Consider the following 19,818-nt stretch of genomic DNA (forward strand, 5'->3'; position numbering starts at 1 on the left):
CTGCTAAGCAGAGAGCGGGGTTTGTATCTTCTTCTGCCCGCACCCCCTCCCAAACACCGCAAGTTAAGGTTTTCAGAGTGCTGTGGAATTTAAGGTAAAAAAAGAAATGATAATAAAAAGCAGCAAGCCCATTTTCCTTTTTGACTTTGAAAAACTAGGAGGAGTTGATCGGACTTACATCTTGACTTTTCCCAGTTCTGATTGATTTTTGAAGTCTGAGTCAAGCAGACGCATCGGGAGGGAGGGAGGTTATCACATGCACCTGTGAGTTTTGTTAACTGTTGTTTGAAATACGGGTAGTTTCAAGCAGAAAGTGACGCATTTGCCCGACCCCTCGGTTTGTGCTCTCGGGGTTTGAGAACTTTGTTACGTATAGAGTTTAGGGCTGGCGGCCTCATGGAGGCAGCACGGTGGCAGGTTCCCCATAGGCAGCTGCCCTCTGGACAAAGACGAGTTTCGTTGTCTGAACATCTTGCTGAGGCTCCTCTCACACATCTCGGGAGGGCCCATCGCAGTGGATGACGCTGGTTCTCACCTGCCACCGGGTAAGAGACCGAGCACCTGCCGGGTGGGTAGAGAGAGGTGGGTACGCTGTGACCTGCCAAGCTGTCTGCCCGCCCTGCACCCTGAGTTCTTTTCTGTTGAACTGCCCGTACCCATTGGTGACTCAATTATCCCCTCCTTTTTCCACCCCCTCCCCCTCCCCCCCTGTGCTACAGACCATAAAACCATGGGAAACGCAGAAAGTCAAAATGTAGAGCATGAGTTTTATGGAGAAAAGCATGCCAGCCTGGGCCGCAAGCACACATCGCGCTCCCTGCGCCTGTCGCACAAGGCGCGGCGGACGAGGCACGCGTCCTCGGGGAAGGTGATCCACAGGAACTCCGAAGTGAGCACGCGGTCCAGCAGCACGCCCAGCATCCCCCAGTCTCTGGCCGAAAATGGCCTGGAGCCCTTCTCCCAAGAAGGCGCCCTGGAGGACTTCGGCAGCCCCATCTGGGTGGACCGAGTGGATATGGGCCTGAGACCCGTGTCGTACACCGACTCTTCTGTCGCTCCCAGCGTAGACAGCAGCATCGTCCTCACAGCCGCCTCTGTGCAGAGCATGCCAGACTCGGAGGAGAGCAGGCTTTACGGGGATGACGCTGCGTACTTGGCTGCCGGGGGCAGGAGGCAGCATCCCTATACATCCAATGGGCCCGCTTTCATGGAGACGGCGAGCTTTAAGAAGAAGCGCTCCAAATCTGCAGACATCTGGCGGGAGGACAGCCTGGAATTCTCACTCTCCGATCTGAGCCAAGAACATTTAACAAGCAACGAAGAAATCTTGGTTTCCACTGAAGAGAAAGACTGTGAGGAGGCTCGGGGGATGGAACCCCGGGCGAGTCCGCGGCGGCTCAGCGCCTGTCAGCGTGCCAATTCCCTGGGTGACTTGTACGCTCAGCAAAACTCCGGGGTGACGGCAAACGGGGGGCCAAGGAGCAAATTTGCAGGCTACTGTCGGAATCTGGTGTCTGATATCCCCGAGCTTGCAAACCATAAGATGCCACCGGCTGCTGCTGAAGACTCTGTTCCTTACAGTAATTACAACACACTCCCCTGTAGGAAATCTCACTGTCTTTCCGAAGGTGCCACCAACCCACAAATTAGCCATAGCAACAGCATGCAAGGCAGAAGAGCAAAAACAACTCAGGTAAAGTGACCGAAGTCTGTTTCCATGTTTTGGAGTCGGTGCATGACTTTTAGTGCATGATTGTGCTCCCGCGAGATTCCCGTCTCTTAGTGGCTTGTGCCCTGTTTGCCCGGTGGCTGCTGCAGGTGGTACCGCTTTCCCCGAGGGCTGGCCTCACCTCTGCTTCGCCCCGCTTCCCGTTCCGTGGGCAGGGGTGGGATGAAGGGAGGAGTGTGTGTTTGGCGGGGGGTGATGTGGCGGGAGTGAGATTAAAGCTGCTAAGTTCTTACTGGGAAGTGACTGCCTGTCCAACTCCGATCTGCCGCAGCAGCTCGCTGGTTCTGAGCTTCCTTCCTCTCCCCGGACAGATGGGCATGGTGGGCTGTGGCCTCTTACAGCTCCTGTCTCCAGCACCGTAGGTGGGAAGGGGTTAGTCGGAAGCTCCTTTGAGGAGGCATTTTCGACTCAGGGCGGGCTCTGGTCATTTGTCAACTTCTCTCGGAGGTTGGCAGCCTTCCTGTCTTACCAGGAGCCATCTCAATTTCCTGTTCCTTGCGATGCTGGCCAGCCCTGTCTCTGGAGGGAGGTGTAGCGGAAGGAATAACACGGGCGGGTTCCAGTTCCTACTCTGCAGCCAACTAGTTGTGTGACCTTGGGCAAACCCTGCCTTCTAGTTGCTCCTCTGAAAAATGGGAGTGAAAATGCTCAACTTGCCTGCCTCGGGGTCTAGGGCACGAGAGGGTGGGTGGGAAGACATTTTTCAAAGGTTTTTAAGAAGTGTCTTGCTAACGGAAAGAGGACTCCCCACCTTAACCGGTAATGATACCCACACGAGCATAAGGACCTGTCAAGCCCTCCTGCTTGGACCAGGTGGGACCAAAGTCCTCTTCTGGTCCTGCTGTGCCCCCGTAGCAGAGTTCTGGGAGGCCTGGCTGGCTTGGGTCGAGGGTAGGCTCGTGGTTGGCAGGATGGGGCTTCGGATCAGAAATCCAGATCAAGCCCATTTGCGTCGAAAGGCATGTCAGCCACCAGGGTGACCGGCTAACGGCAGTGTGGTCTGCCGGGGAACAGCAGGTGCAGGTGCCCTCTGACCCGACCAGTGGTCGGTGTACCTCTGGTACTGCTCCTGTGCAAGCAAAACAGGCATTTCAAGGTGAAGTTCTCTCGGAAAGGGGGTCTAAGTATGATGGGCAGATGGTGGAGAACCTAAGGAAGGAGGCAAAGAAAATTGGCGTTAGACTCTCTGTGTTCTTGCTGGAGAGCAGATTTTTTAATAATGGATTCTTTTTTTTTTTTTAATGTTTATTTGTTTTTGAGACAGAGAGAGACAGAGCATGAATGGGGGAGGGTCAGAGAGAGAAGGAATCACAGAATTGGAAGCAGGCTCCAGGCTCTGAGCTGGCAGCACAGACCCCGACGTGGGGCTCGAACTCACGGACGGCGAGATCATGACCTGAGCCGGTCGGCCACTTAACCGACTGAGCCACCCAGGTGCCCCAGAGAGCAGATTTTTTAAGTGTCTAAAATCTCAGGTTTCTAATTTTATCTAGGAATTTTACTTATTTTTTAAATTAAAATATTTTTTTTAAGTTTATTTTTTGAGAGGGACCGAGACAGCGTGAATGGGGGACGGGCAGAGAGAATTCCAAGCTGGCTCTGCGCTTGTCAGTACAGAGCCTGATGGGGGGCTTGAACCCACAAAACCGTGAGACCATGACCTGAGCCGAAATGGAGAGTCGTGTGCTTAACCGACCGAGCCTCCCAGGTTCCCCTACTTTGGAATTTTAAATTCTCATGTATAGGTCATCAGGGGGTAGTTTTGTTTTGTTTTTTCTTTTACTGCTCTAGATTTCTGTATTTGAATAATTAAAAGTTAACTGTATGTTCCTCTGGGTTTATATGGACTAAAGGGAACGTGTTTGACCTCTCCCCTCCTTTTCTTTTTAAAATTATGTTTCATTGTGGGAAAAATATACCCATAACATTTATCACGTTGACCATTTAAAAAAAATTTTTTTTTAATGTTATTTATTTTTGACACAGAGAGAGAGAGAGAGAGACAGAGCATCAGCGGGGGAGGGGCAGAGAGAGAGGGAGACACAGAATCGGAAGCAGGCTCCGGGCTCTGCGTTGTCAGCACAGAGCCCGACGTAGGGCTCGAACCCACAGACCGCGAGATCATGACCTGAGCCGAAGTTGGACGCTCAACTGACTGAGCCACTCAGGCGCCCCACCATGCTGACCGTTTTTAAGTATCCAGTGCGCTGGCATTAAGTCCCTCCACACTGCTGTGCGGCCATCACCACCATCCATCTCCAGAACCCTTTCCGTATTGCAAAACTGAAGCCCAGTACCCAACCTCTCTCCTCCCCCCCAACCCCCGCCCAGCCCCGGGCAACCACCATTCTATTTTGCATCTCTGAATTTGACTACTATAGGGACCTCATATAAGTGGAATCATGTAGTATTTGCCTTTTTTGTGATTGGCGTCTTTCCTTTAGCATCATGCCCTCAAGGTTCATGCATTGTTGTAGCACATGTCAGAACTTCCTTCCTTCCTTGTTTTTTTTTTAGATTTTTAAAAATGTTTGTTTATTTTTGAGAGAGAGACACACACACACACACACACACACACAGAATCCAAAGCAGACTCCAAGCTCTGAGCTGTCAGCACAGAGCCCAACGCAGGGCTCGAACTCACGAACTGTGCGATCATGACCTCAGCCGAAGTCGGATGCTCAACTGAGTGAGCCACGCAGAGCTGATAAAAAGAGATGGTCTGCCGGCCTTCAGAGTTCAGAGAGGGGGAACATCACCTGTGACTGTCCCCTTTCCCTGGAACAGTGCCACGGTAGCACATATTCTGTGTGGGATTTGAGAGGGATGCCTGGCCGTATTCTGGCTCCGGGTCTCCACTGCAGGGGACGGCTGGACCCTCTGCTTCACCCCACACCCCGCGGGTGGCGCTTTGAGCCTTTGAGTCACGGCCGACTGCACCCAAAAGAGAGGGGCAGAGCGGTTCTCTCCTTCAGAGCGGGTGCCACTGAAAGCGCTCACGTGTAATTGTTCTATGACGTTTCCATCTTTGGCTTGTCGCCTTCTAAAATCGTTAATATATGGAAGTGAGATCATCTGAATGTGGTCTCATAAAGTCACTGCTTAGGCAGCTTAATGTAACGCAGAGTGCAACAGACGAGGCATCCTGACGACTCCATTTACATCCTGGCTCACTCCTCACTGACCGGTGACCTTGGGCAAGTCTCTCCATCTTGCGTGCACCACGGGCTCCTTCTCTGTCTAGGGTGAGTGCCACCAGCCTCGGACAGGACCACTGGGAGAACCAAATGGGATACTGCGTATGGAAACCTTTTGCGGAGTCTGTAAAAAAAACGGAAGTATTATTTTCGTATTGACTTTATATGTTGAGTGAGGATCTTTAATGACTTGAAACAAACCTCAGAATTATGCACAACACTATCCCTCCACCCACGCTTCCTAGTCTAAGTTTGGCGTGTTCATCCAACGCGATTTCTTGAGAACCCACTATGTTCCAAACAGTGTATTTTAAGAGACGGTGGGTGTGGAAGCTTCCTTGAAAAGAATTCTTTTTTTGTTCTTTTTTGTGTTGTTGTTGTTGGTAAAAGTTTCTGACCCAGGGGATCTCTCCAGCGGGCTTGGATCATAGACATTAGAGTCGCCTCATCTGCCCTGGTGACGTAGTTGAATCTGGAATTGTCTGTCAGCAATATTACTCCCCAGAAAGAAGAGTTTCTGGCAGACATTTGGCCCCAGAGCATGGCCTCTGAGCCTGGGATAAAATACGTTTTATCTGAAATAATGCGAACAACTTAATTTGATTTGAAAATGATTGAAAAAGAGTTTTTGACCGTTTTCCCTGTTTTTGTATTTGTTCAGTAGTTGGACGTGTTACTAAAACATGAGGCACGGGAGTGCATGTTTAGGTTTGAAAAAGTGACACATGTCATATGTCTGCTGCACAGTGAGTGCTGAGGAGTTATTTCTTTAATTCAATATGTTTGAGAGTGTGTGTGTGTGTGTGTGTGTGTGTGCGCGCGCGCGCGCGTGCACCATGCCTAAAAATTAGTCTTGCGAATCAGTTTGGTATTCATTTGTTGGGAGGGTTTACCCACACCACTTAAAGCAGAGTTTACTTGTATTGATTTCTGCAGAAATACAGAGGAAACTGCCCCTTGATTTGATTGATGCATTACCGGTCTTTCGGACTGAACTTTTACCGTCTTGATAATTCCTGTGGTTAACAGAGTTGGGGCAGCCTGGTGTCACGCAAAGAGGTTCTGAAATCCAGCAGATCTGAGCTTGTCCGTTTGAGCCCTGTTATCTGTTGATCGTGTAATCTAGATGGATCTCGGTGCCTCTTTAAATAGGGTAATGTGAGTTCCACACGAGAGAACGCGAAACTCCCGGCACAGTATCTTGCACACTGTACAAGCTTAGTCAATAATGATCATTAGTTGCGATGGAAAAGTTTGACTTAATAGTTTAGAGCTCAGCCCTCCTCTGTCTCTGAGACTTTCAGTGGGTGAGGTGGAAGGAGAAAACCGCCAACTGATGGGGCGTCTTTTAGCCAGGTTCCGTGTTTCAGAGGGAAGCTTTGGCTTGGCTCCATGTGCATAACTTGTGAGGAGAGCTTCATTCATCCTCTTAGGAGATGAGAATGGGAGCAGCTGTACCCAGAATGTCTCAGGGAGACACAGCCTTGAGACAGCGAGGGGACCCTGCTCAGCGCCCCTTGTGGAGATGTGACGCTCTTGGTAGTTTCGTGTGTTTGTGCAGTATTTGACTACCTCAGTGTTCCCAGAAATCCTTCACACTGTAGTATGGAGTGAGAACGGGGTAAGGCAAGAGAGCTCTCCACTGGTAAGACCAGAGCTTCTGGTCTCTGTGGGCCACTGGCAGGGATTTATTGCAGCCTGATTTCCAGCTCACAGATCACCTCTGTGTCCAGCCCCCTTGCTTTTCATGGGAAGAAGTGTATGTAAAGAGATGAGGTGACAAGGTGTCCCAACTAGATGAAAATCCAGCTCTCCTGCCTCACTGACCCAGGGCCATTCTTCAGAATCCCACATCCCACGGCATGCGACCTCTCGTTCTTGAACAGATTTCAACTCCTGTGTCCTCAGATTTTAAGATGAGAATCCTCAGTTCTGGTACAGAAGCAAAAAAGGGTGATTGGCTGAAAAGAACACGGGAATATCCACCCCCATAGCCCGAGACGGTGATTCCTGAGAGGTGTTCACAACAGCTTTGGAAGAAAGCTTTGCTTTCTGGTTTGGAGAAGCAAGTCACAGAATCCGCGATTTCAGCAACGTAGAGGGTACAGCATTGTCAGAAGACGATCTTGAGTTCCTAGGAAAATTGTGTTGGTGTTTAAATTTTGATTTTGCTTTCCACTTAAAAATGGCTCAGGAATAAGTATGTTCCCTGACCTCAGCATCCAAGAGATGCTTAACCTCTGGTCACAGACTCCTTTGAGAATTGTATAAAAAATTTGGATCTTTTTCTTAGAGAAACACATGGACCCCCCTTCTGCATTCAATTCCTGGGGCTCCATGGTTTCCCCAAAGTCCATCTAGAAGCTTCTGGTTAATAACCTCAGGTTCTTCACGAAACAACGTATTTTCGTATAAAATTAAACAACAGCGACAACAACAAACCCTCCCTTCCTTCCCTTCTCCGACTGCTGTTTGGTGCTGCTTTTTTGCTTTCCCCTTGATCTTCCTCTTCTCTGGCATCTCCGTTAAGCAATGAGGTAGTTTTGAAAGCAAGCCCATCCGTGTTCGGCAAGATCTCCTTTTGGGAAGTGGGTGGGGCGAGCAGGTGGTTGAGGGGTGGCTCTGTCAGGCGTTTCAGACCCCTTTGAACTCTTAAAAAGTATGGCAGACTCCAGAAGACTTCTGTTTCTGTTTCTGGGTTATATTCATACATAGTTATCACATTAGAAATTGAAAAAGAAAAGTAAAGAAAATGCTCGTTGAGTCGTTTTAAAATAGCCCTAATACACCCATTACGTGTTCACGCAAATAACTTTTTTATTTAAATTTTTTGTTTTTCTAAAATTTAAAAAAATTAGTGGGAAGAGAGGTGTTATTTTACATTTTGCAAACCTCTGCAGTTTCTGGCAGATAAGACCTGACAGTCGCCTATCTGCTTCTGCATTCACTCTCTTGTGATATGCTAGTTTGGTCAGGCGGTAGGGGGAAAATGTGGCCTCGCCCAGGTATTTGGAAAAGGGAGAGCCCCCGTCTACCCTGAAATGATCTAAGGATCCCTGGTCCACACTTTGAGAGCTGCTCGTTTATGCTAATGTAGGCTGGGGAAGTTCAAGCCTTTGAAATTCACATTTTTAGTTTAGTGCTTGAAGAGGAGGAACTGTGTCCCTTGATGAAAATGCTGGTTTCCTAGCATCACTGGGGAGGAGGAGGGGTTGGGATTGGGAGTTTAGCGCCCTCCCAGCCAGCCTGCTATGAAGAACTAAGAGGGTCTCCATGTAGCCCAAGGTAGAACTTAGGAAAGAGCCAATATAGGCTTTCCATCATCATTTGGGCCCCGTTTGCTTTGGACCACTGTTGGCAGATTATCTAAGATGGGCCGTAGGACAGCCCATCATGTCTTTCTTAATTTGCTCTATTTAAAAAAAAAAATAAATAAGTTAAAAATATTAAATCAACTCTGGTTGTTCCCATAGACAACATAATCAAATGGGATTGCTTGTAGATTGCAAAGTTAAGCTTGAGAAGTAGGATTGATTTGTCACCTCAGCCGTAGCCGAGCATGAGCTGAACCTGGAAATGACTAAACCATTTAAATCAACCAAAATGTAATCCGCGAGAAACTGTTTTCCCTGTTCGGAGATTCTGGCAGAACATGAACAGCAGTTCATTCATTCCAAGGTGGGTTTATTTGTTTGAAGTGCCCTTGGGGATGTGTCAACAAGAAAAGGTCCCTGAGCTCTTCTGGCTAGTTCAGGGTGAAATGGGGGTGTATACGCAGAACACAATTAGCATAATAAGCATTCAACATGCTGTGGGACGGAGAGCAGGGCCAGGAAGATGCAGTAATGGGGGACACGGGAGGCAATTAGGGACAGGGTGGTCAGGCCTGGCTCCCTCTGGAGAGCAGACTTGGGTAGAGACTCGAAGGAAAAGTGGCCACTGATTTGGAAGGTGGGAATGTGCCCTTTGTGTTTGGGGCACAGTGAAGAGGCCAGTGTGTCTGGAGCACAGCGGGGGCGGGGAAGAGGGTTGAGATGCTGCAGAGAAGATGGCCTGGCAACTGGAGGAGGGAAGGAAACATCTTCAAGCTGCGGAAGGGAGGGGTGGGATCCGAGCCTTGAAGGGTAAGCACTCCTGAAAGCGAGAAAGGTTGGGAACGTGCGCTGCAATGACTCCTTCAGTTTCAGGTACATCCAGCGCTCCAGTGCGAGGGCTGGACATTCGCTGGGGGCTTTGAAAGGCAGGCTGAGGGGCCTTCCGTGCGCTCCTGGGAGGTTACCTAGCAGCTGGCGTGCAGGGTGCAGTGAGGAAGGATGAGGGAAGAGACAGCTTGTTGCCGAACCAGAGGTGTGGCTCTAAGAAAGGTCGCCAGGAGCCTGTGGGACCATGTGATAGATACATCGTGGGGAGGGGAAGGATGAGGGGAAGGATGACTACAGGGTTCGAGGCACCTACATAGAAACCCAGATGAAAAGAGAGAAGATGATTCACTGACGTAGACAGAAAGGCGGTCCCCGCGCTGCAGTCACCTGAAGCAACGTGCCAAGCCTTTGCCAACTTACTTCTGCCTTGCTTTTTAGCAACGGTAAAAACGTTGCTTCCCGTCCTTGTGATTGAGAGAAATTTTGAGTCACTCCCATTGGGAATCATTAGAGAAAAAGGGAAGAGGTTTTGGAAACATAACAAGGTCTGGAAATTTTGCCTTGGGAAAGGGAGAAGGGGGAAATAGAGTCGGGTTTCAGAAATGCCTCAAAAGGAGTTGGGACATGTGCACGGGGGCTGATAGCGGGAAGCCTAGGGGTAGAATTTACAAACTTCAGAATTAGAAATGCAAAAAGGCAGTGGACATTGGGGGTGGGGGGGGAGCCTTACAGCAATGCAAAAGTAGCACTGAAATATTTCTAGCAAATTATTAGTGACAGCGACCTGGACTGATCAATCTACAGTGTAGAAAACGTCACCATTTTCTTAGGTCATTATGCTGTTGTGTGAATGTGAAAATACTTGAAAGGGGTTTCATTGGTTCACACCAGCCTTGGTCGGCCTGTTTTTCCCAGGAGCCCTTGTTTTCCACAGTTTCTTCATCAGCCACCTCTTTTCCATGTTCGTGCAGGGAGCTAGGGAGTGAGGTCAGCCAGTGCCTTCTGTCCTTGGGCTGAGATGAAAGTAAGGCTGAGGATGGAAATGAATGGTAATTAGAGTTAACACTTCAGAGCAGGTACTATGTGCTGGGCACAGTTCTAGAAACTTTTGTTGGATTAACTCCACATTATCTTATAAAGTGTCTTAAAGAATAGATGACTGTTATCCCCATTTTATAGATGGGGAAACTGAGGCACAAATTGGCCCAAAGTAACTTCCCTAGGATCAGTATTGACCATACTGAGATTACCAAGGAAGAGCATACTAAGAATATACTGAGTATACCAAGGAGGGAATGCTGGGAGCCAAAGACAGTATTCATTCATGTGTGTGCATGTGTGTGTGTGTGTGGGGGGGGGGTACTTACTTACATTTTGGGGATAAAAATAAGATGAGAAATCAGGGGAGGAGGATTTTATTTTGTTTTTATTTTTATTTTATTTTAAATGTTTTTTCAATTTATTTTGAGAGAGAGAGAGAGAGGCAGAGAGAGATGGGGAGAGAGAGAGAATCCCAAGCAGGCTCCTTGCTGTCAGCACAGAGCCCAATGCGGAGCTTGATCTCATGAACCTTGAGATCATGACCCGAGCCCAAATCAACAGTCAGACGCTTAACTGACTGAGCTGCCCAGGTGTTCCGAAGAGGAGTATTTTAGAATTTATTTAACACGGCAAAAATTGTTCTAATTCAAAGCTTCTGCAGGTTGAAATTTCCTCAACCCACAAATTCAGTGAGCTCTTCGTGACTGAGCTTCTCTATACAGGAGGTCAGCACCTCCATGTTCCTATTGGAGCTCATTTAGGCATTTGTGGCCCAGCTATGATGAAAGTAAGCTGGATTCATCAGGGACATTAAAGTAACCAACAAAATAGTTTTTGGTTGTTTCTTTTTTTAATGTTCATTGTTTGAGAGAGACAGAGAAAGAGCGAGCAGGGGAGGGGCAGTGGGGTTGGGTTGGACAGAGGATCTGAAGCGGGCTCTGTGCTGACAGTAGAGAGTCCGACTCAGGGCTCGAACTCACAAACCACGAGATCATGACCTGAGCCGAAGTCAGATGCTTGACCGACTGAGCCACCCAGGCGCCCTGCCAACAAAATAGTTTCTAATTGTATTCAACTTACAACTACAGTAAATGATTGATCGATTGATCTTACTGGTCCTTGAATTGTCCCACGGCCCTTGAACTTTGTGACTAATTAATTACCTTTTCAAAATTGTGCTCACCTTTCATTAACACAGAATCCCTGTCCTTAAGAGTATTTCGCAAGTCACCCCGAAACAACTTGAGCCCTGCCACAGTTTATCATTAGCCCACACTCTTCTGCGTGAAAGGGCTGCGTGGCCCTTCGCTTTACCGAGGTGGTGAAAACGGGCTTGAAATTTGCCACTTGATTCCCCCATGTTCATACTGGAGCTCATTTAGGCATTTGTGGCCCAGCTAGGATGACTATGAAAACTCTTGTTGCCTCGCAGCTGTAGCGGGCCTTGGGCTACAGCTGGCCACTTGTGCATCCAAGAGGAAAGTGTGTACGTTAATGCTGGGAAGCTGCCAGTGCAGTGGAAACTGGTGAGTGCTCTAAAAATCTGGCTTGGGAGGATTTGTCCAGAGAGAGCAGGATTTAACAGCCTCTCTACCCCATGAATGTTGTGTATAATCGGAAGCCTCTTCAGTGGAGTGTTTCTAACATGGAGACTTTATTTTGAGCAATTTCCTAGAAGTCTCTAACCAGACCGTGCACCATGTTGGGAGTTACTTCTTGGTGTAGCTAGGGTCTTACCACTTCCCTTGATGTCCTTTGGCTTTTTTAAAAAAATTGTTTTAATGTTTATTTTATTTTTGAGACAGAGACAGAACATGAGTGAGGGCAGAGAGAGAGACACAGCAGGCTCCAGGCTCTGAGCTGTCAGCACACAGCTGACTCGGGGCTCGAACTCGTCAACTGGGAGATCATGACCTGAGCCGAAGTTGGACACTCAACCGACTGAGCCACCCAGGCGCCCCAGATGTGCTTTGACTTTTGAATTAAAATTCAGTATCTGATTAAATACTAGGACCTATCAGATGCTAAGATGTCTCCGGTGATATGTAGGAACCTACCTTGCATTTGCTACAAGCACTGCTGAGGCTCCCATGAGACTCTTCCCAGGGGTTGGTTTTCTAGATTCCTTGCTGCCGGGAACAGTGGGAGGTTCTCAGGGGCTTCTGAAGAGAGAGAGAATCTGAGACTGAGGTGGGTAGGAGGAGGAGCCCTTGGAAAGATGACCACCGAGGAATGTTCCTGTGACCCCGGTGCTGCCTTTCTTCTGAGCTGTTGGAAAACGCTTTACAGTGAAATGCATCCTGGCATCTGAGAGTGATGGGCATTTGGGATGCAACCATAGAGGGATGCCTGGTGTTTTGCAAAGTGTGAAACCAATGAGCACAGGGGGATGTATGGAAATGTTGAATGACTCTATCGTACATCTGAAACATACATACAACACTGTATGTTTACTAACTGGAATTAAGATGAAAACTTAATACAAACAAAAACCAAAGTGTGAACCCAGAGCCTCTCTGTCAGAGTATCTGGCTTTGGTTTGTCCTAGACCTATAAATTTGTATTTCTCGTGTGGCACTTAGGCATCTGGGTAGTAGAGTTCTACAGATAATTCTTCCCCACACTGAAGTTGGAGATTGCTGGTGTCATGGGAGCCCTCCATTGACCATTCAGGTGTTGAGTAGTGCCTCTGGTTTCCCATGATGCTATAATCCAGGCCTCTGAGTATGTGGGACACCCCAAGCTTCATGACCTAATAGGGGCTGGGGCTGGGCAGCCGGCATGTTTCCCAACAGGCTGGGTCACATATCAGTGGGGGATGTGTACCACTTAGCCTGCTTAGCCACTTGTGGAGACGAGGTGGAGTTGGCTTGGATCATTGGTCCAGAGCATTCCTCGGTGGTTACACGGGTTGTGCGTTGTATAGGTATGCATGCTCGGCTGGGGCCAGCAGGCCTCCTACCTGGGGTAATCACCTCTGCTTAGTTTAGTGGTCGGCCGGGAGGTGAACACACAGAGCCTGGGCCACTGCAAGCTTAGAGCATCAGTTGTTATGAGCAGATGTTCAGGTCTGACAGAGAGGTGAGTGTCTACCGAGGTCTTAACTCCTAGTTTCAATAGAGGCCTCAGGGCATTCTGTAAAGGGGGAAATGGTTTGTGGGAGAGTAGACGGTCAAGACACATGCTCTTGAGGGTTTGGCCTGTCTGGTCTCTTCTTGTTTCCCTCCTTCTCTTTTATCCCTTCTCTCCCCTTCCCCCAACTTTGGGCTTTGAGTTCTTTGCCTGGCAAGTCAAGGCATGTAGATAGTCACTCAGATTTTGCTGGGAAAACCCGGAAAAAGCAGTGTTGGCCAAAAAAAAGGTGGGGGGCAAGGCATGGAGTTGACTACTGAGAGAATCTGTGAGGTGCTGTCGCAGCTGAACTCTGGGCATTGCGAGACGCCTTGATTTCATTCTCCCCCACATTCGGAGGCCTTTCTCTCATGGACTAGGGAGGTTACCCATGTAGCTGATCTCTCCCTGTCTTACAGAGAAGCTTCTCGCCTTTTTGCATTTTAGATGCGACTTTGTCGCGGATTGCTTTGCTTCTTCCAGAGAAAGATCGAGGCACGTGAAGATGAATCCAGATGTTTAGGAAATTCACAAACTCCTCATCTCCCACTACTCATGGTTATCTTGAGTAATCAGTAATGGTGAATTTACCTACTGTCTTATTGACATAGTCAGTATCCCTGCTGGGAGAAATGTGAGTTCTTAACTGTGTTTCTCTGTTTGTATAGAGGATGTTTATCCACTGGATCTGGCTCCTTCCTGACCATTGCTGGCAGTTAATAGGCGGGACGGCAGATAGCAAAATGATGGGAACAGCAGATGCAGGGCAGTGTGCCCCTGAGTGGCACCCATAGTTTCTTTATCCCCCTTAAGGCTCTGTAAATCCCATGGTCTCAATTCCACAGGAAATGTAGTTGGTCCTTAGAAGATATCTTAACCACTTCCTGCTACTGTCTTCCCTCCTCGTTTTATTCTTTTCTTTCTTCTTTTTTTTTTTTTTTAATGTTTATTTTTGAGAGCAAGTGGGAGGAGCAGAGAGAGAGAAAGATACAGGGGATCTGGAGCAGGCTCTGTGCCGTGAGCACAGAGCCCAATGTGGGGCTTGAACTCACAAACCATGAGATCGTGACCTGAGTTGAAGTCAGATACTTAACCGACTGAGCCACTCAAATGCCCCTTTTCTTCCTTCTTTTCTTTTCTTTTCTTTTTTCTTTTCTTTTCTTTTCTTCTTTCTTTCTTTCTTTCTTTCTTTCTTTCTTTCTTTCTTTCTTTCTTTCTTTCAGAACAGTTGTAGATAGTAGAGAGGGTTCCCAGTTAATCTTAAACACCTGGCTGAGATAGCATTTGCAGCTATATCCACTATAAAGTTACGTATTTTCCTCCTTTTGCATACAGTTCTCTTTGTTGTTGTTTTTGAAGGTGCAATATAATGATGTAATATATGTATACATTGTGAAATGATGACCACAATCAAGTTAATTAACACATTCATCATCTCACACAGTTACCTTTTTTCTTTTGTGGCGAAAACACTTAAGATCTGCTCCCCTAGTAAATTTCAAGTGTACGTACAGTATTCACTATATATATATACACACACACACACACACACACACACACCATGCTGCACATTAGATTCGTAGAACTTACTAATTTTATAACTGAGTTTGTACCCTTTGACCAACATCTCCCCATTTCCCCCCACCCCCGGGCAGCCACTGTTCCACTCTCTGCTCTATGAATTCAACATTCTTATATATATATATATATATATAATTTATTTGTTTTAAATTTTTTTTAACATTTATTTATTTTTGAGACAGAGAGAGACAGAGCATGAACGGGGGAGGGGCAGAGAGAGAGGGAGACACAGAATCGGAAGCAGGCTCCAGGCTCTGAGCCATCAGCCCAGAGCCTGACGCGGGGCTTGAACTCACGGACCGTGAGATCTTGACCTGAGTTGAAGTCGGACGCTTAACCGACTGAGCCACCCAGGCGCCCCTGAATTCAACAGTTTTAGATTCCACACGAGTGAATCATAGAGCATTTGTCGTTCTGGGTCTCCTGTTTGTCACATCTGGCTACGCCCATCTTTCAGTTGTTCACTTAGTATCTATTCACGATGAAGGTGAAGTGAACTTTGAGGCCCTAACTTAGAACTGCCTGTGATGCTTAGAGATCCGGGCTCAGCACCTGTCTGGGCTTCACGCAGGACAGTGCTCGTCTGTGGCTTGGTTCATTCGGCCCCACTGCCTCTCAGCAAATATTTGAGCCCAAAGCATTCATTCTTATGCCAACCCAGAACTGTCAGTTTTTACATTTTCGAACCACAATTAGATGCTTATGAGACTTAAGGCTCAAAAAATGGTTAAATCCCCAAAGCATGTATTACTTTACCATCTATACCACTATGTCAGACCCCTGTTCCTGTTCTCTTCCTTTGAGAAAAATCAGTCTGACTTCTTATCCGTGAGACTGTTGAGCTGTCCTGTCCAATAGTGCTATCATTATCCTTCCTTGATGACTACCATTATTTAATTATTGCTTATGGATATGCCGGTCGCACTTTAGTGCAGTTAAGACTCTGATTTAAGAACAGACCTGTCTGTGTCCCGGAAGTGTTCAACCTGAGAGCAGGGACTGTGCTTTGGAAGTTCCAAATGTTTTTAGACTGGGAATTGATACCCCCCCCACACTGGCAGTTGCCGCAAGCTGTCACTTGGCCCGGGGGCAGTGAGTAGCTTGCTTTGGGCTCTTAGCATCCCGGCTTTGAAAGGGCAAGGTAATTGGAGAGCCTGTACTGGAGCTGTGGGCCCCACAGACTTATTTAGCTCCATGCAGGGTGAGAGGCTGCTTGTTTTCAAGAAGTGAAGCTGGTTCCAGCATGAGGACTCTTGCCTGCTCGTGGGACATGGGTCCTTGCTGGGTGAGTGGGTGAGGCGGTATGCTAGGTATCTTTTTAGTCCCCACATTACAAAACAGACTCCTAACTCCAGGCTCTTTATTAAAAAAAAAAAAAAAAAAGAGGGGAAAAAAAGTATTAGCTGTAAAGACCTTGTTCTCCATTGTAACCCCTACCTCTGCAAGCACTGATCAGCCTGCAGAATTTCCTGGAGTTTTGGGCAGACTGATGAGGGGCACCCAGCCACGGTGGTGGGAGAAGCTCAGTAGCGGATTCGCCAATTAATTACCTAAGTCAGATACATGGTGAGTTCTCTGGAAGGTTCCTTGTTTTTAAATACATAAATTTCTTGAACATTTCAGCCTGTTCAGATTCACGCCACGGTGGCGTGGTGGTCTTCCTGAGCCGCTCTGCGGGCAGGTTAGGTTCGCGTGGGTCGGGGGCTTGAGGAGTCATTGGTCCAGGACCGGGTGGGAGCAGCAGCGCCCCATGGGTCTCGCGCAGCCCTGCGGCCACACGGTCTGTGGCTTGCTTCTCTGCGTGATGTACGTCTTCTTTTTCTCCCTTTTCGGCTCCCAAGGATGTTAATGCCGGCGAGGGCAGTGAGTTTGCGGACAGCGGGATCGAAGGGGCCACCACTGACACGGACCTCCTGTCCAGGCGATCCAATGCCACCAACTCCAGCTATTCGCCCCCCACCGGCCGCGCCTTTGTGGGCAGCGACAGCGGCAGCAGCTCCACGGGGGATGCGGCCCGCCAGGGGGTGTACGAGAATTTCCGGCGGGAGCTGGAGATGAGCACCACCAACAGCGAGAGCCTGGAGGAGGCGGGCTCGGCGCACAGCGACGAGCAGAGCAGCGGCACCCTGAGCTCCCCGGGCCAGTCGGACATCCTGCTCACGGCCGCGCAGGGCACGGTGCGCAAGGCCGGGGCACTGGCCGTCAAGAACTTCCTGGTGCACAAGAAGAACAAGAAGGTGGAGTCGGCCACCCGGAGGAAGTGGAAGCACTACTGGGTGTCCCTGAAAGGTAGGAGCGGGAGCCCCGCTCCCCCAGCGCGTGATGCACCTGGCGCTCCTTGGTGCACCTGCGCACATGATGTTTCTTAATTACGTGGAGTTTGTGTTTTATACCAATTTTTTTTAAAGCTTAAAAAAATGTTTATTTCTTGAGAGAGAGAGAGAGAGAGAGAGAGAGAGAGAGAGAGAGAGAGAGAATGAATCCCAAGCAGGCTCTGTACTGTCAGCATAGAACCCCACACAGGGCTTGATCGCACCTACCGTGAGATCATGACCTGAACCAGAGTCAAGAGTCAGACGCTTAACGGACTGAGCCACCCAGATGCCCCTATTTTGTATCAGTTTTAACCAGTTTTTTTTTTATTGTGATAAGAATACTTAGCGTGAGATCTTAAGTTTTTAGGCGTATGTTACATTATCATTGACTGTAGAGCTGATCTCTGGGATGCAATCATCTCACTTAACTGAAACTTTATGTTCTTTGCTTATTTAGTAACTCCCCACCCCGGCCTCCCCACCAACTGTTTTCTTCACTTTTTCACCCTTAAGCTAGAGGAGCATCACTAACCCAGTTTCCTCCTATATACAGCTGCTTGGGATGACAGTTTCGAGGGACATGTTCCAAAAAAAATTTCTCTTAATTATTCAAGGCATTGGAGTGCCCCCTGAAGTGACTGTCATAGAGGCAAAGTCATTAGTTTGAAGCCCAAGAAATTACTATGTTTTTAGGCTTAAAAAAAATGATGGAATATCACTGATTTCATAAGGTTTGACCTAATGCATAATAGAATGTCTGAGCCATCATATGTTTGTGAAAAGTCACTGTTGTAGAGTCACACATTGAATATACACTTTTGAAGCAGGTGTATACGCTCTTGTGCACGTCTGCACATGTCTCAGTAGTATAAAAGTCATAATGCATTTGTGAGCTCTGTGCCTTTTTTAAAAAACAATTTTAGGTTTACTTACTTATTGAGAGAGAGAGGACGGGTGGGGTGGCGGAGGGGGTGGGGGGAGGAGAGGGAGACAGAATCCCAAGCAGCCTCCACGCTGTCCGCGCAGAGCCCGATGCGGGGCTGGAACTCCCAAACCGTGAGATCATGACCTGAGCCAAGAGCAAGAGTCGGAGGCTTAACCGACTGAGTTACCCGGGCACCTCTGAGCTCTGTGTCTTAAAAAGAATACTTGAAGGCCACTTAGACTTTTTGTAACAAGCTCCATTTGAAACAGGGGTAGGGTTTGGCAGGACAGGTTAGATAGGTTAACGGGCATGAAGGGCAAGTGCAGGAGGGAGCCTGGGCTTTCCAGATGTGGCTCACACTCTGGACCATTCCATACTCAATCGCATCAACTGTGGCTGGTGTTGGGGACACCCAGTCCTAGAGGCACAGGATGCCCTGCAGTCTGTGGTGGTGCGAAGGCCAATCCTGGCAGGACAAGCAAGGTGTAGGCTGGCCCCATTGCTATCGGTGCCAACTGTTGCTTCACCGCCTGGTGAGACGAGATGGGAGCTTGTTAACTAGACTGTACGCTTTGCTGCATGTCACAGAGACCCACAGTGACAACGTGTTAAGCAAGATGGAACTGATTTCCCTCCCATCTACCAGGGGTAGACCGTCTGAAGTCGTTGTGGTGACTCCTTCCTCTGAGTCATCTGGGTCCCAGGCTCCTTCTGTCCTGTTGCTCAGCTATTCCCAGAGCGTGATCTTAGTCCCTGTGGTCAAGACAGCTCACCACCGGGGCCGCATTCCTGCAGAAAAATGGAGGCGCACCCCCCCTGCCCTGTATTAGGGCTGCTGTCTCAAAGTACCACAGACCGACTGGTTTAACGAAAGAAATTTATGTTCTCCCAGTTCTGGAGGCCAGAGGAAATCAAGGTGTGAGTGGGATTGGTGCTTGCTGCCATCTCCCTCCTTGGCTTATAGAAGGCTGTCTTCTTCCAGTGTCTTCTCGTGGCTTTCCCCTTCTGCCTGTCTGTGGCCCAATTCCCCCTTCTTATAAGAACGGCAGTTAGATTGGATTAGGGCTCACTCGTATGACCTCTTTTGATTGTAATGACCTCTTTTTACAATCCTACCTCCAGATATGGCCACTTTCTGAGGTACTGGATTAGGACTTTAACATAGGAATTTGGGGTGATAGAATTCAGCCCATGACAGGCCCCGGATGTACGTGTGAAACAAGCTTCCCACATCATTCTGACACTAAGTTCGAGAACACCAGTGTCCGTGTCAGAGAATAACAATAATTAGGTGATTTTTAACTTGGGACACAGAAGAGGGAACTGTTTTGTTTCTGCCGTTCCCTTAGAGAATAAATGATCCCGGAAGCCAGCGTGCAGGCATTTTGGAGCCCAGCTCAGGAGCCCGTTAGAGGAGGGAGCCTTCACTTTCTTGGTGACCCAGATCTGAGTGACACAGTCTGTCAGGATCCAGGCCCAGAACCCAGAGCCACCGAGTCCTTCGTTTCTTAATCCTGACGGGTTCCCATTATATATTGACATGCTCACGGCTTGTTCTTGCCACTCAAAGGCACAACGTGCTGCTGGGTTTTTTTTTTTTTTTCTTTCTTAGCAACCCTTGGATATCATGAAATCAAAAGCATAGCACCTGGGAGCCATGGGGGTAGATTTCTCCAAAGATTCTTTCACTTTAGACAGAATAATTAATTTTTTTAAAAAAAGATCTCATTTAGCACGAACCTCTGGGGTGTCTCTGTCGACAACTGCCGAGCATACA

At 48.2% G+C, this 19,818-nt stretch overlaps 1 protein-coding gene across 6 annotated transcripts in view; it reads left to right on the forward strand.

Moving 5' to 3' along the window:
* The window catches only part of TIAM1 (TIAM Rac1 associated GEF 1), a 205,277-nt gene that overhangs the window by 66,804 nt on the left and 118,655 nt on the right, over positions 1 to 19,818 (forward strand). For 3 of the 6 annotated variants that reach the window (XM_027041731.2, XM_053220640.1, XM_053220639.1), the window contains 2 exons: positions 720 to 1,693; positions 16,643 to 17,090. In XM_027041731.2, coding sequence (XP_026897532.1) covers positions 731 to 1,693; positions 16,643 to 17,090 — 1,411 coding nt within the window. In that variant the 5' untranslated portion in view covers positions 720 to 730. Of the gene's footprint in view, positions 1 to 719; positions 1,694 to 12,844; positions 13,191 to 16,642; positions 17,091 to 19,818 lie in introns of those variants that run through there. The other 3 variants (XM_015075395.3, XM_053220641.1, XM_053220642.1) reach the window with 2 other exon arrangements.

The sequence above is a fragment of the Acinonyx jubatus genome, chromosome C2 (assembly GCF_027475565.1).
Source record: "Acinonyx jubatus isolate Ajub_Pintada_27869175 chromosome C2, VMU_Ajub_asm_v1.0, whole genome shotgun sequence".
NCBI lineage: Eukaryota > Metazoa > Chordata > Mammalia > Carnivora > Felidae > Acinonyx > Acinonyx jubatus.